The 17,194-nt window shown below is 41.8% G+C and overlaps 1 protein-coding gene across 1 annotated transcript in view; it reads right to left on the bottom strand.

Annotated features, from left to right (window-relative positions):
- Positions 1–3,480: 3,480 nt before the first annotated feature.
- Positions 3,481–17,194, bottom strand: part of LOC122802313 (opsin-3-like) — an 829,061-nt gene continuing 815,347 nt past the window's right edge. Inside the window, exon 3 of the mRNA XM_044071956.1 lies at positions 3,481–3,852. Coding sequence (XP_043927891.1) covers positions 3,481–3,852 — 372 coding nt within the window. The remainder of the gene's footprint in view (positions 3,853–17,194) is intronic.

Below are 17,194 nucleotides of genomic sequence, written 5' to 3'. Positions count from 1 at the left end.
CTACTGTAGTTATGACCTGCTCTGGAATACCTTAGTTGTGGCATTACCTCATTAAACGATTCAAACATTAAGTTTAGATGAACTTCAATATGAATGGGACAATATAGAAAAACAATGCACTGGAAATCATATTTGATATTTAAGTTGAAGTGATATCTGTATGTTTGCTTTTCAATAAGGATGAACAGCATTGAGGCCTAATCACTGAGGATTACCTGTTATTGTATGGCATGCCCCTTTTCACTTATGCAAATGGTGATAAACACCAACATAACAATTTTCCCCTTTAGTTTGTGTAGTAATATTTGATACACATTGTTAACAGCAAGTCATGTAAATGCACATCCTGCACAGCTTTCAGTATAGTAACAACTATACTTATATGCATCATTATAATCTCTTTGACTCAAACATGTGTGCTGTTGTAACATGTTTTTGTAGCAAATGCTTCCTCTTTTCCTATGCTAACCTGTAGTAGGATCAGCATCCATTGTCTGGAGGCTGCCCATCTTAACATCCTCCTGATCATCCCTAATCAAAGATTCCTGAGGTGTCTCATGGCTGGTGTGGGCACAATTATTACTTGCTCCCTGTCATGTTGTACAACATGTTACACACAATAAAGATCATGTTGGTTTATCAAGTGTACCATCTTTAGTAGCCCAAATACATGCTCTACAATGTGTCTGGTCAAGGGGTGACATTATGACACGTTCCACTAGTGAACAGGGATGCACTGGTATCATCAGACATGGCAGAACATTGAATCCTGCATCACATGGAAAACATTTTTGAGGGAGTTACTACATATATACACAATTATTACTGCATTACTAGATATTGTGATTTTATATTTACTAACTAGATGATCTGGAAAATAGCCATACTGAAAATGAAGGTGGAGTTCAGAAGTGTAACATATTAGCACTGTGTACTCTCTACCAGCACACTGAATGAATACATTCAATATGAGGCCAACTGCATTGCAGACCACCTGGCAATTAAAAGCAATGATAGCCTATTCCTGTTGATGTACATTTCTGTTTGTGGACTGTCTTGTGCCTTAATTGTCAAACAGTGTCAGAACAGACACAAGCAAACCGTAGTAGAGTTCTTCCTGAGGGATGGTGGCAAAAATGATCCTCTGCATATTCTATTCAGTATCATTATCAACATGGATGGCTAAGAGACTTTCAGTACGTCACCTTGAATCTTGAAAAGTCCCTGTGGTCAAACCAGTTAAGGCAACATGTTAGAACAGTAAAGCCAGCCATTCCTTGAGCTGCAATTCATGGTCACTACAAGTCGCAGATGATCCTCAGCATGTCACAGCTCACAGAGAGGTGGTGTCATTTTATTTATTTGTTTTTTTTAAGGTTGTAGAATGGGGTGGAGTAGGTATCTCAAAGGTCCCATTTTATCCGCAGCCTGGGGAATATCAAGATTAAAGAGGCTTGTAAATTAAAATACCAGCACCTACTACATTAGATATAAGAATACACAACTGAGTTACCTTGTCAATGATAACTTTGTAATGGGGAATTATTTGATTAATGTAACAGTAGGCATTACACTAGATAAAAGAATATAAATCCGAATTATAGTGTAGATAGCAACATTGGTACAGAGGATTATCAAATTCAAATAACAGTAGGCAATGCAGTACATTTAAGAACAGAAAGCTGAGTTAGATTGTGGATAGTAACATTGTTACAAAGAATTGTCTGACTAAAATAACAGTAGGTATAGGTTAGCTATAAGAACATATAAAGTACAGCTTGGATTGTTTCACTATACAAGTGAGAAGAAAGTGTAATGCACACACACACACACACACACACACACACACACACACACACACACACACACACACATATAAATATATATGATTCCCCTTCAAAACATCAAATACTTACATTATTGAATCCGACTTTATCAAGCTTCATCAAATATTCATTATATCGAAGTCCTGGAACAATGAAAATGAGACCTGGGAAAGGAACCACTTGGCTACCATTGTGAACTTTTCCCTTCCTCCACTATATTGCAAACTCGGAGTTGGTATATTTAATTAGAGGGGTGTGGGAGGCATACCCCCTACATTGGGGGGTGGGGGCAAAGCTCCAAGTTGGAGGTTTTTTCTTTTTTGTTTTGCTGTTTGCTGTTTTGTCCAGTGGTCAAGTGGTTCCTTTCCCAGGGTTTGTTTTCATTGTTCCAGAGTTCGATATAATGAAAATTCAGGAAGTCAGGCTCGATGAAGTGGGATTTGATAATGTGAGTATTCGCAGTTTTGAAGTAGACCCTATATATATATATATATATATATATATATATATATAAAATCCAGAGTTTATACAAGTAAGGCTCTGTTCAGTTAGAAAAAAAAATTACATTTATTTAGCATGGTATTGAATTTAGTTATGCCATCATTTAATAATGATAAGTGGTTAGCCTTAGTGACTTGTTTTGTGATGTGATCTGATCAGTGAGGACATTACACTGGGGGGGGGGGCTACATTGCCTCATATATGTGAGTATCAGATCCATGATATTTGCACCTCTATTAGGTATGCAGACTAGCTGTTGTAGGGTATTTCCATTGACAAAAATCCATGAGTCTTTGAGCCTGCATGTTAATGGTTGTGCATGTGCTATATGAGTTTATTTTGCAGATGGATTTAGTGTGTGAACAATCGGCAAATATACATTTGCTACAATATTTACTGTGTTCATAATCAGAGCAGACTGTATTAGCTCACTTGATAAATGCATTTAATCTGAGCTGTTAGCAAAGTTTACAAGACTTGCTTGAGATTGAAAGAGAATGTGTTGTTTTGCCAGTTATACTGGAAATAGACAAAATGTAATTATTAGTATATTAGGAGTGGGCATTTCTGTTAAAGGCAGCCTATCCTTGTCTCCATTATCATTACAGCTTTGAATGTCAGGACTGGATGAAGGATAGAATCCAGTAGGACTCCATCTTTGCCCAGACTGTAACTCATGTACTGCTTTACCACACTGCTGATATATAAGATCAAAACTCCCAGTCTGACATACCAGGGTATGAAAAAAGCAAACCAATAAATTAAGAGGATCTCTTCTGTCTTGAGGTCATCATAACACTTATATCTGGATGGAAACTATAATCCTATAAATGGTGGTATTGCTAAGTGAAACCAGTGATATTCTGAAGAAGCCTATGCTTTCCAGTTTATACTATACAGATGAGGTCAGTTTGCAGATCACAGTTATAAGAAGCAAAACTCATAACTTTAGAGTCAAATAATCATTTCTAAATTGAAGAAAATCAAACTGAGTGAATGACATACTAGTGCAGTTATCCACCCAGAAAATGTAGCATAAATTTGCTGAACAAATTTAAATACAAGCGTATCAAATGCTAGTGATAACTCTTTTCAGTAACAAGCACTGAAGGGTGAATAGTGGTGTGAAGGGTAGATTTTTTTCTTTTTTTTTTCATTTTGCAGTGATGTTTTGATGTTTGTCTTGCAGTATAAAAATGTCATGCATTATATTTCTTTTCCTAGAGTGGCCACTATGTTGCTGGTTTTCTTGGAATTTAGAGTGACATTTCTGCTTTGATAGAAGCCTTACCTGTTTATTCATGAGTATGTAGATAATAGGGTTGTACACAGTGCTGCTCTTTGCCAGGATAGAGGGAACAACACTTGCTACAGGTGAAACTATGCCTGACTTTCCAAATGTTGCAAGCAGAGCCACTACTCCATATGGCATCCAACAAAGCAGATAGCAGATCACAGTTGTAATTACCATGATAAGGACATGGAATTCTCTTTTCCGAGTGGCATTCCTGCGGATTCTTCCAACCTATCAATTGAATTAAAATATGTTGCAATCAGAAACTGAACATTCAAGGCTAACAATTGATGAAGGTCATACAATTTTGCTGAACCCAGATGCACACAAGACGTTGTATTTACTTAACATAATATATTGACAGAAATGGACTAACAAATTTACTCAGCCTGTCTGGATTCATGCCAAAATGTAGAATTCATTCTATTTATCTTCACAAACATAAGCAAAACAAACATAAAATCCACTATTAATGAATGCAGTAAGCATTAATCCCCAGAACATTAACTATGTACATAGAAGATACAACAAATAGGTTAATGATCAAAACATAAAATATCATGTATGCAGCAGGACAAGTCCCTCTGTCTCCTGATTGGGAGACTTTATCTAATATGTTATTTATTTATTTTACATTTGTTGACTGGTAACGTCTAACTGGATGCATGTCCATTTTCAGTGGAGACCCGGGGAGAAAAGCTCCACAGTTAAATTTTAAGTAAAATATAAGGTGTATACAGAACCATTCAAATTTACATAGATAGTACTAAACTTAACATTGACTAGTAACATAGCATTCAAGGTTAATGCAAATTTACATAGAGAGTACCAAACTTCACACTGACTAGTAATATAGCATTGAAGCTTAAGACTTAACAAGGGCAAGAGTAAGGGGAGAGGGTGGGAGAGGGGGAGGTCAGCCAGGTGGGGAACATGTGCATATCCATGTGTGCTTTAGGTGTTCTTTCAGGAGTCTTTTAAATGTAATATTTGAGCCTGCTGAGGTAATAGCAGTAGGTAGGGTGTTCCAAATTTTGTCTATGTCGTTAGGGAACAGGGAGTCCCCTGCTGTGTTATTGGACTTGATGACCTTGATTAATTTTTTGTTGCTAGAGAAAAGCTGTCTAGTTTTAGGTTGTAGTTCCAGTAGATTGGCCACAGCTGGAGTTTTGTCTGGGAGTAGTAGGAGATTATGGGCAAAGGAAAGTTAATGATAATTTAGGAGATTAGGGAATTCAAGCCAGCCAAGTTGTTTTAGGGAACAGCAGTGGTGGGCTCGGTAGGGGGCACCAGTAGCAAAATTTGAAATTTGATTGTAACAAGTGTTGAGTTTGACCATTTCAGTTTTGGGTATGTTGGTGAGAGTGGGTGAGGCATAAAATAGTGTGCAAAGGAGGTGTGTTTGAGCAATTGTTATCCTAGCAGGTTGTGTTAGAAATGGGTTATTTTTATATAGACTACCCATTTTTTGTGGATATTTTAATGGTTTGATTTATATGCTATTCAGAGTTCAAGTTATTATCAATGGTCACCCTAGCAATTTAGTGTGAGCGTCAGGGGAGATGACAGCCCCATCCCTGGACACAATACTAAATGGGCCAGGTATTGTGGTAGATGTGTTAGGTGTAAATAGCAACAGTTTGGTTTTTTTGGGGATTAGGTATAAGGTTTTTGTTAAGAAACCAGTTTTTAGTGGTATGGAAGAGTTTTTGGGTTATAGAGAGGAGTTTCTGGGGATCATTGGCTGAACAGACAAGTGTTGAGTCATCAGTGTATTGTATAAATGTTGCATCTTGACAGATGCTGTGTAGGTTATTGGTGAAAATAGAGAATAGTAGGGGACCTAAAATGGAAACTTGTGGGACTCCTGTGGTGATGGGTAGCAGTGTGGATAGGTTGTTGTCCCTCTGAACTGCTTGTTGTATTCCTTGTAAATAGTTATGAAACCAAGCTAATGCTTGGTTACTAAGGCCAAGGTCAGTAAGGGCTTATACTAATTTAAGATGGTTGACCATATCAAAGGCCTTTGATAGGTCCAATAATATGGCAGAAGTTAGATTGCCTGTGTGTTTGTTTTAGTTGATGAGGTTTGTAAAAGAGAGTAGGGCATTGGCTGTGCTATGAGAAAGCCGAAATCCATGTTGGGTAGGAGAGAGAAGTTGGTTGTTAAGCAAGTATGGCATAAGCTGGTGGTGTATACATTTCTAAAGTATTTTAGCTAGTGGAGGCAAGATGGCTATGGGGTGATAGTTGGTGCAGTTGGTGGAGGTACCACCTTTATGGAGGGTTATAATATAAGAGGTCTTCCATGTGGGTGGTATTGCGGTTTCTGAGATAGATCTGTTTAGAAGGATAGATATAGGGAAGGCAAGTTCATTGGCAGCCAACTTAAGGTGTTCAGCAGGTATCCCATCAGTTGCTAGTGCAGTAGGTTTAAGTTTGGATAGCAACCTTTTGACATAGTTGGTAAGGATGGATTGAAATTGGAAGGTTGTTTTGGGTCTATCTACAGGTTCTGGGTAATTAGTGGTGGTGGATGTGGGCTGTTTTTGAACAAGATTAGAAAGAGTTTCTTTGAAGTATTTTGGACATTTGCATATATCCCATGTGCCTCTGATTACAAGAGGATTGAGAGGTCACTTAGTGGAAGTTCTAGCTTGGCTGGAGTTTTCATTAAGTTTTTACTGATTGTTTTTTCTGTGTGACCTTCTCACTCTTTGTTTTAGTTAGTTAGTTGGGATATTTTGCAGTCACCCTAATCATGATGGACATCATCTGGATATAACAGCGCTGTTTTTCGTATGATTAGTCAAATGCTCTGTTTGTGCTGTGCTGATGAGGTCATAACAAGGCTGAAAATGGCATATCCACAGCTAGTGGGATTTGGCTTTATTGGCCTGAAATTGTCCATTGAAATTACTTAAAAAGAAATAAGTTGTGGGCATTCAGAATTGCCATATAGCTAAAACATCTGATGTTCATAAGGGTCATTTGCATATATCCCATGTGCCTCTGATAAAAGAGGTTTGAGAGGTCACTCAGTAGAAGTTCTAACTTGACTAGAGTTTTCATTAAGTTTCTATGAAGTATTTGTTAAATGTGTCTGGTATATTTGTGATTTCACTAGTGGAGGTTGGAGGTGGGATAGGGGGTCTGCTGGGGTGGAAATAGCTTATTTATTCCTGCCCAGAATTTCTTGGGGTTGTGATGCTTGTTTTGTAGCTGTAGGAAGTAATTCTTTTTATCTAGGAAAACTGTTTTTTTGTCTCATTCCTAAGATTTTAGAATTGTTCCTTAGCTGCTGGGTTTTTTTTGGCTCTTCAATGATACCAAGCTTTGTTCCTTTCTGATATTCTATTTTTTAGTCTCTCTGGTAAGCCAGGGAGCTGTTTTCATTTTGAGTTTAGTGGTCTGAACTGGAGTGTGGGCATTTAAGATTTCTAGGAAAGTGTTACTGAAATGGATTACGGCTTCTTCTAGTGGTAGTATTTTAGTATGTTCCAGTTATGGTGCTTTAGCTTGAGTTTGAATTTGTTGGGGTCAAAGTTTTCTGTGTTATGGGTTGTTTGTAATATGGGGGTAGGGTTGGCCTGGGTTTTGAATTTTAGTAGGAAGGTGGGTTGATGGTTGCTAAGGGAGTCCGGGAGGATGCTTGTTTGGTAAGAGGTATTGGTCTTATTTATTAAGATCCAGTCTAGGAGGCTCTCTTTGATTTTTGCATTTCCTAGTCTAGTGCTTGATTGGATGACTTGTGAGAAACTGTACAGGTTGATATGGTTTGTGGGGTTAATAGCTGAACACATGTCCCAATCTATATTAAAGTCACTGAAGATGATAGTTTCCTGTGGAAGTTTTGACTTGTCCATTGTAGGAAGGCTTCTAGAGTAGGGACGTTGTTACATGGTGGTATATAGCACGTGGTAATGTTGATTGACTTTTTGTCGCTAAGTTTAAGTTTAGCTAGGAGGAGGAGTTCAGAGTTATTGAAGGAAGGGATTTGTGGATTAATAGATGATATACCTTATTTATCTATACTGACTGCACTGTTACACTGCTGTGGTGAAATGATAAATATCCTGCAAAGCTGAAAATATATATCAGCACATTAAACACTTCAAATTCCAATCTTGGGTTTTCCATTTAAAGCCTCATGGTACTTTCTAGTATTGCTGCTTTTGTCTGATCTTTAAACTCCACAATATCTGTGTCACTAACACATATTCTAATTGTTTATTTTAGGTGTATATCACTGATTTAAGAAATCATATCTTATAGGATTAAAGGAGCATAGGAGGTTACAGTGCTAATGGTCGTACAGCCTTTTTAAGCTTTGCTATTCATGCCAATTATCAATGCCCACAGACTAGAATACTTTGGTATATGCCTGTGCCTTAGGGCATCTGCAAACTACCCCATCCATAAGGGACACAAGTGACAAGACAGGGCTGAATTTTCCCATCCATTGGTCCAAACTGCATTTTAATAAGCTTAAGGAAGAGTTCTGCTTCACACAAATGGGTAGTCTATTCCTGAGAAGAGGTAATCTCTGAGATACATACCTGTCCCTCCAAAATGTTTTGTTTGTGTCACAGATGAGGTTTAGTTCCTTAGATCAGGTAATTCTAGTGCTGTTTGTTTTGTGAATGTGTGGCAGTTCCATCTAGGGTGAATCTGAGAATACCTTGTAGGTTAGGAATAGATAGCTCCTCAGTAGTCTGTAGGAGACCTAGTACATGGACAGAGCTTTGAGGTGATCCTCATAAGATATGTTATTTACCTCTTGTGTTCTTTTAGTGAGGAACCTCTTTGGCCACTCAAGCTGTTGCAAATGCCTAGTCAGGTGCATGCCAAAGGGTGTATTGTACTCAGTTATTAGTCCTATGAGGGCTGAATATAATTGCATAGGAAATCTTCATACACTGGACCCATGCCAGTTTGGTTTTGTCAAGGGTAGGCCATGCCACTAAACCTGGTGGACTTCTTTGAGAAGGTCCCTAGAGCCATGGAGAAGGGCAAAGTGGTACATACTGCCTATCCCAACCTGCCAAAGGCATTTGATACAATATCTTGCTTAGGTGTTATAGACAAACTCACAAATTTAGGCATAAATCCCTATGTCACCCAATTCATAGCCAGATGGCTCACAGATAGGGCACTTGAAGTTAGGGTGGGTGAATCCAATTCCTAGGGAATGGAGAATTTTAGTGGTCATCCCTGTATACAAAGGGAGACCATCATCAGATCCAGACAACTACAGATCCATATGTTTGACAAGACTTGTCAAACTTATGGATCTGTAGTGTTCTGGATCTGATGATGGTCCCCCTTTGTATACAGGGATGACCACTACAATTCTCCATTCCCTAGGAATGAAGCCTGCCTAGACACTTTGGTTGAATACAGATTCTAGTTGGCCTGGCAGGTTGTGTTTCAAGCTATTTAGGAGGCATCCTGGGATGTTATTAGGATCCATCGATGCAGTTGTTGTGGGAAAAATGGTGTAGGATGTTTTCTGGGGGGTAACTGGGGTTAAGGGGATGAAACTGGAGCTAAATTTATTGGCCAGCAACTTTCTTATATCCTCCATTTCAGTATAAGGAGTTCCATTACTGTGAGTTCATCACACTTTTGGGTGCTGCCCTTAATGTTGCGCACTTAACTGAAAAAAGCACTGTAGTTATCCTTAGCCTGGGAAGATATTTTTCCCTCAAAATTGGCTTTGGTGTACTTGATTAGTTCCCTGAGTTGTTTGCTGAGACTGATGAGGGAGTTTTTTTGTCTGTTGGGCATTACCCTTTCTATTTTTGGACAAGATTTTCTTTCTTTTGTTGTACAACATATTTATACTGGGGTCCACCAAGGGGGCTTGCTTTTGAAGTTTGCCCTAAGTTTCTTTTGGTTTGGTACTGCTGTTTTTGTGCAGTTATTTATATGCTTGTATAGGGTTTCCGTAAACACTTCCACATAGGCCACACTGTTCTCTGAGTTTGGCATAGTATAGAATTTAGTTATGCCATCATTTAATAATAATACGTGGTTAGCCTAGGAAAAGGTTTTAAAGGATCTGGGGTTTGCTGGGGGCTTGGGCTTTATATGTATTTCAAGGGTGACTGTTTTGTGATGTGATCTGATCAGTGAGGACATTACACTGGGGGGGGCTACATTGCCTCATATATGTGAGTATCAGATCCATGATATTTGCACCTCTATTAGGTATGCAGACTAGGGTGTTTCCATTGACAAAATCCATGAGTCTTTGAGCCTGCATGTTAATGGTTGTGGATGTATCCCAATTCATGCTGGGATAGTTGAAATCACCAATGAATATGTGTTTGGGCTCATGTTGAGCTGAATGTTGAGTGACTGTATTCAGTCCACAATTCCAAGCTTCAAGGTGTGACTCATTTTCTGAGGCTAATTGTCTCCCCTGTTTCCAGGAAAATGTATTTTTGTATGTTTTTGTTTTGTAATTTTTTCTAATCTCCTCCATTAGAAGCAGTATATAAAACATTTCTGACTCTTGTTGTCATTTGTTTATTTATGCATCCCTGATAGCACTCTAATTGCTGTCCTCTGAGTCACTTTTAAATTTGTGATCATATTCAGGAGGATGGACTCACGAAATGGACAGGTTCTTCAAGAAGGATCTCACAAATGAGATCACATTTACTCATTTCAAGATCTGCTTCCAATATTGATTACCATTTCATACTCTGACGCTATTTAGAAATGATGAGATGTGAAGTGTTCATCCCACAGTTGATCTTCTGTCTACATAGGTTTATAGGTTCATAGGTTGGAACTAGGCTATCGGCGCTAGGGCCTATACAAGCCTAGCCATAACAATTCCCTGGATATTTCTTCCCACAATATTTACTTCCCTGGACTCCTGTCTAGCAGGGTGACTGACATGATCCCCAGGGTGAATTTCCTATTTCCCATCCAATCATCAAGGTTTCTTTTGAAGAGGGCCAAGGAGGCACTCTGCTTGACCTGTATGGGCAGTCTATTCCAGAATTTGGGGAGTCTCTGGGTCAGAAACCTATCCCTTCAGCGTGTTTTGTTCATTGTGATGACAAGATTTAGATCCCTGGAGCGTGTGGCTCTGAGGGATTGGGATTTCTTTAAGTGGAGCATTTCCAACAGCACAGGGTTTGACATGGCTTTGTATATTAAGCAGAGATCACCTCTGAGTAGACGATATGCCACAGAGTATAGCTGGAGTTTTATTAGACCGTCAGCATATGGCATCTGCTTTAGGTCTGTGATTCTTTTAGTGAGGTATTTATGCTGCCTTTCCAGCTGTTGCAGATATCTTGTGAGGTACAAATTATTATCTCTGTGTGCTGTGCAATCTTTGTAAATCAGTTAGCAATAATCTCCATTTTGGCACTCATTAGTAACTAGTTGTTTCTCCCTAGAACATTTCTTCAGGTTTCATACATCTGTATGCATCTGTTGTGTGCATTTCAGGTAACATATAAAAAACAAAATAAGACATTTGATGGGAGACTGCCTCACTCTTGATGTACTTTAGATGAAAAGAAGGAAAGAATGGACACATGATGTGTAGACCAAAAGGTGAAGAAGAAGGGGCTGTGGGGATGCCCACTTAATGACATTCAAATGAAGAAGCTCAGTTTAGTGACTACATAGTGAAATGTGAATGAGGACAGGAAAGTGGGTCATAATTCATAGTCATCATGTATGAAATGGTGCAGTCACTTGCACCAGAGGAAAAATGCAAAGAGCATACAAAAAATATTAGGTGTTCCTACTAGAAGATGGGAGCAGCAGTGGTACACACAACAACGCTTTGCTTCTCTCACATGGTGTTCTCCTGGGGATTGAAATGGCCACTGACGTAGAAAGTGCTACAAGCATAGGATTTTCTCATACCAGGTAACACACCTACAGCTGCAGGATTGGCATCAATAGAGATGTAAGGATATTGGCTGATATGTATGGTCCACAGACTAAAGCAGGAGGAATGAGTGGACTCCCTATTCCCATGGCTACAATGGTATGTCTTGCACTTGCCATACTGGTTAGAAACACATTTCTGATAGAAACTGGGGACACCTTGAGTATTTTCAAGAATCAGACCATAGAATACTATGATCTTTACTTGATGTATTGCTTTCACATGCAGCTGAACACATCCATTTCCCAATACAGTGGGGTACAGCTCCACCCTCATGTGTGGCTTTTATAATATAATTTGCCTCTTTGACATGTTGGGAGCCATCAGTTATACCCATCTGGTGCTTGCATTGAAAAAATGTATCTGAAAAGCTGCTTGTGTTAAAAATGTACCAACAGTATGTTCTGCTGGACAGAAAAAAGAAATACACTTTTATGTCACACTCTATTATAACTATTGAAATTAGCATTGTAACAGGGGATACTGGAAGAGAAGAGATTAATCTTAGTCCAGCTAACTTTGAAAAGTAGTATGAAATTAAATTACTTAATTTTAGGCCATAAAGATTGTATCTTACAGTTCTGATTGCAGCCAGAGATGAAATGTCTGTGCCAGAGAATGGTTTATTAGCTCCTGTAGGAAGACTGTAAATGTTTTATTGGTGTATGACTTCCAGAAGCTGCAACATATCTTAGCAAAGCTCTTTGTGTGTGTATGGTAACACATGTGTAAGATTCTGGTTCAGTTTCCAGAAATGTGGTTAGTATGGGAACCAGAAGTCAGCTGACTAGATGTGTGTGATGTAATTCTGAATCCATTACAAAAATGATGCTCTAATACTAGATGAGACTGAAGTCTAAGAGCAGACACTTTTTGGAACCTGACAAAGAAGGAAGACCACTCACCAACTTCATCTTGCCTTGTGATTGTAAGTTACCAGGGAATAGTAATTCTTTAAATCAGTCGGGAAAATATACCCCGGGATTCATGAACCTTGCGCCAGGCGCACGCATAGCGTAGGCGCCACAACGCCAGATATGGCCGCCGAGTGATTCAGGTACGATCCAATTCCACGTGCACTACCGGCGTGCACCTGAGTTGCGCCGCCTCCGGTGTAGGTATGTTAAACACCCCATGTGCGGTGTTGCACCATGCAAATGAAGGCATATAGCGACCCACCTGGCGCAGGCGTAGCATAAGAGCACGCAATGCAAACCAAAAAACGGTTTACATATATCCAAACATGACATAGGAGTAACGGAAGGCTGTCAACGTCAGGTATCATACTGTTGCAATATGCCAATGGCGAAAGACACCGAGAATGTCAAAAGAAAACATGCACAAAATGTAAATAATGACATAAATGGTATGTCCGCAGAAACCACAGCAGAACCCCAGGACATGTCCGCGGAAGGTGCAAAACAATGAAATAATATGACAATGTCATAAAAGAGCAGTATAATACACATCAGCTTCACAGCCACAATACACCATAGTATGCATGGAAAGCCACAACCACAGCGCAAGGGTTGCCAAGGAGTGGCGGCAGTGTTCGGCGCCGTAACTATGTATTAGTAGTCAATGCCATGCAAATGAGGCAGATAATACTGAATCGCAAAACCCCCACCGGCGTAAGGCTGCACCAAACAGTGCAGCGGTAATACACCGAGGAGTGGCCCAGAGGGAATACATGTCAACCGCAGAGGGGTGTGCCACTGTAGGAGGAAGCACATTGGAGCCCAGCAAACATGGGCTGTACAATGCACATCACAGCAGCAGGACCGGCGTGGGGAAATAGTTGCGCTGAGAGTACACAATGCGCAGAGATGCATGTGCACGAGGATGACTACGCCCCAAACCCAGTCATGTGACGGCCGCCCCGTCAACAACAACGGATACAGGAAGGTGATGCGGAGAATATGAGGAAATGCAGAAGCAGTGTAATTGGAGTCGTAATGAGCAATCAACAACAATCAACCCATGAAGGGCAATTGGCGGCAGCTGACAACTCTGCATGCAGAAACCCAAAACGGAAAGGGGAGGCATATGAATGCAAAGAAAGTAGGGGATGTAGCAGAATTGGAAAGAGTGAAGAACCGATACAGCACAGCCAAGTAGAGAGGTAGCATAATGGCGGCAGCAGACAAAATGCATGATATGCCATGTCCCAGAAACGACACATGACAGGGCTCTGCAGGATGCAATCCAGGAAATAGTAGGTGCAACGTGCAGAAACAGTAAGGTAAGGTCTAAAGCTAAACCAATGCAGGCAAGTGCAATGTAACACCAAAGGCAACAGCGTTGCAGTGCCAACGGTAAAACACGGAAGATAATCCACAGATACGGCCTCACAGACACACCCAATGACATCACCGGGTGTACAGCACAACAGTATAAAGTGTGAATGCACACAACACACAGCGCGTATTCCCAAATGCCGCACTTTAGGTGTAAACACACGGGAAACTTTTAAAATGTATATGTTGGGTGCCGCCGTGGCCATGATACATCAGCATGTGTCAGAGACAGACGGAGTTGCGGAGGAGGGTGCCGACAACTACCGTAGGCCTCAGTGGAGAAGGAGAGTGTTCAGACCAAGGGTAACCTACCAGGGGCTTCAAGACCTGGGGATAGTAGAGCGTTACAGGGTGGACAGGGACACGTTACAGCAAATAGCGGAGCTGTGCCGGCCACGCCTGAGAACAAGAAACAACAGAGGGGAGCCCATCCCAGTGGACACAAAGGTATGTGTAAGCTTGCGAATACTGGCTACAGGTACCTTTCAAAGGCCAACCAGGGATATAATGGGCATCTCACAGGCATCAGCATCCAGGGTACTACACCAGTTTCTGGATGCCATGTTACGACATGCCCATGAGTATATATACTTCCCCAGATCTCAGGAGGAGTTGGCTAGCAATATGTGCCACTTCCACCGTGTGGCACAATACCCGGAGGTACTGGGTGCGATAGACTGTACGCACATACAAATCAAGTCACCACCTGGGGAGCAGGATAGACGCTACATAAACCGCAAGGGATTCCCTCCATCATTTGCCAGGTTGTGTGCAATGCGCAGGGCATTATCATGGATGTGTGTGCTGGCAGCCCTGGAAGCTACCACGACTCCCATATCTGGCATGCCTCACAGCTGTATCAGGTATTCACCAGGGGGGACATCACACAAGGCCACCTTGTGGGGGATGCTGGCTATGCACTGGAGCCGTGGATGATGACACCCATCAGAAATGCACACACACACATGCAAGAACGCCATAATGAGGCACACGCACAAACCAGAATAATCATAGAGCATGTGTTTGGGATGCTGAAATCACGGTTCCGGTGCTTGGATACATCCAGTGGAGCCCTGCAGTACTCTCCAGGCACATGTGCCCACATATTCATACTATGTGCCATGCTACATAATATGATCCTGCGGAAACAGCTGCTGCAGGAACATAATGGTGAAGGGCCACAAAGCCCACCACAACTGCCAAGGCAAGCACAGGCACAGAGGGTTCAGTGCCATGAACACACTGTGCCAGCCCCAGTAGGCAGACGGAGGCGTACCCAATATGCCTATGCCCTGGCAAAGAGGGAACATATAGCACATACTCTGACAGCGTAGGCCCCATGGACTGACACCTCCCTACCTGCACACACAGTGAAATGGACAGCACACAAACATGGCCACCCGTAATGTGTACCGTATGGGTGGTCCTATGTGTGACTCCAACATAGGTAGCACCCAAACACTGCACACCCAACAGCCAGCGGAGCATGGAACGCCAACACCTTAACCGTACGCTGGTCCTACAGCAGACGGCGCTGTATGCTGCCACATTCACCGCAAGGTGTATACATATGTACATATGTGCATACACAGATATGGAGATAGATATCATTACACACATAGAAATATATGTACACATACACATATATAAAGTACAACAGGTAAGACAGGGAATCAGAGGGATGCAAGGTGACAGAGAAGTAAGACGCGATATCTGTACATAGTAAACATAGTGAACGACAACCTGAGTATCCGGGAGGGTTGACAGAACAGGAACTCCACCCATGGAAAGGTCAACCTACCTAAATGCATAATCGCGAGTCGGATGATCGCCAGGCCACGTACAGTAACAGTACATGTGCGGGTAACATTATTAGGATATGAGGGGAGGTAGACACCGCCGCCGGTGATGCGGGCAACGCAGGTACTGTGTGCAACCGTCCCTGTGACAGCGGCAGTATGTGTATGTGTGCGGTGAGGGTGTCGTGTGTTCCGCTGGGCGAGTGTAATGTGTGTGCCACTGTAAAATGTGTATGTAGGTGACATGTGACAGGCGGAGTGGAATAACATGTGTAGGCATACAGTATAGGAACCACAGGCGTATGTACAGCAGTAACCCCAAAGTAGTACTGAGAGCCCCTCCCTGGCTAGGCGCGTGGCGACGTAAAATGATGCAAAGCGAAAATGTCCCAGAATGTACCACAGGACTATAGCCAACATGAAATGCAAAGGACGTATGTACAAACCATGACCGTATGTATGACACCGATATGTTAATTGCAAAACGATACGTCGGCAACGTTACACAGCAATAGTCATGTACCGCGGAAATACGCATGTGCTACCCCGGCACCGATTGTGGCTACGTACCGGCCCATAAACACCGCTGTGTGTTCTACGAGTGTCAAACAAGCAATCGCCACCCGAATAGGTGGCAACCAGTAGCATACAGGCCGTCCCAAGTACAGGACCACAATGACCGTAAATATCTGGGACAAAATGCCAAGGGATAGTCGGCACGTACGAACAACCGCAGATATACTACCGATGTGACGGAGGAATACATGCAGGAAGCACACATGCAGGCGATACCGACACCAGACGACATCAACACAACCTACACTCCCAGAACAACAGACAGGTAACTTGCAGCTCCCCAGGCAGGGATGGAGCACACACACAAGCATACCGTGTATGTAGAGATGCAAGGCCCACAACCCGTACCCGTCACCCACAACCGCTGATATACCCCATCGCACATATCAAAGGGATACAAGCCGCAATAGCAGCACAAACATACAGGCAGTCAATGACAGCGGCATAACCGCAACATCTCGCGTGGGACACACTATCAGCAGCGGATGCATACCTGCATCCGTTGTTTAAAGGAATACAAGAGCTATGTTACACATCCAAATGCAAAACGCCATCGACAGACACCGCCAGGACAGGGACACCCACATGTCGAACATAATACCATACCCAACACACACAATCCACGGCTAACACCACTGCGAAATGTACCTGATGCCACTCATAGCGGCTGCAGTTACACATAACATAACACAATACAGACCATCTCCATGAAGGTAGTGCAAATAACCAACGCCCAGGCGAGGAATGAACCATACCCTAGTTATGACGCGTACTGTACGAATGGAGTAGATGCACATGTGATATGCGCACAAGTACACACCGAGGAACAGCTATTGGTGTGATGAACCCACATGTCGCAGGTGACGACGGATATAAGGAAGACTCCTAGGATATTCAAACTGTATGCTCATACCGAACCACAAATAAAACACGGATCGAGTGAGAGACAAGGCTATAGACTCGAAAGAGTGAGAGAC

Source organism: Protopterus annectens, chromosome 5.part0 (genome assembly GCF_019279795.1).
Source record: "Protopterus annectens isolate FY-2018-M chromosome 5.part0, PAN1.0, whole genome shotgun sequence".
Classification (NCBI taxonomy): domain Eukaryota; kingdom Metazoa; phylum Chordata; order Ceratodontiformes; family Protopteridae; genus Protopterus; species Protopterus annectens.
The sequence above is the reverse complement of the archived record's forward strand: the minus strand, read 5'-3'. Positions and strand labels throughout refer to the sequence as shown.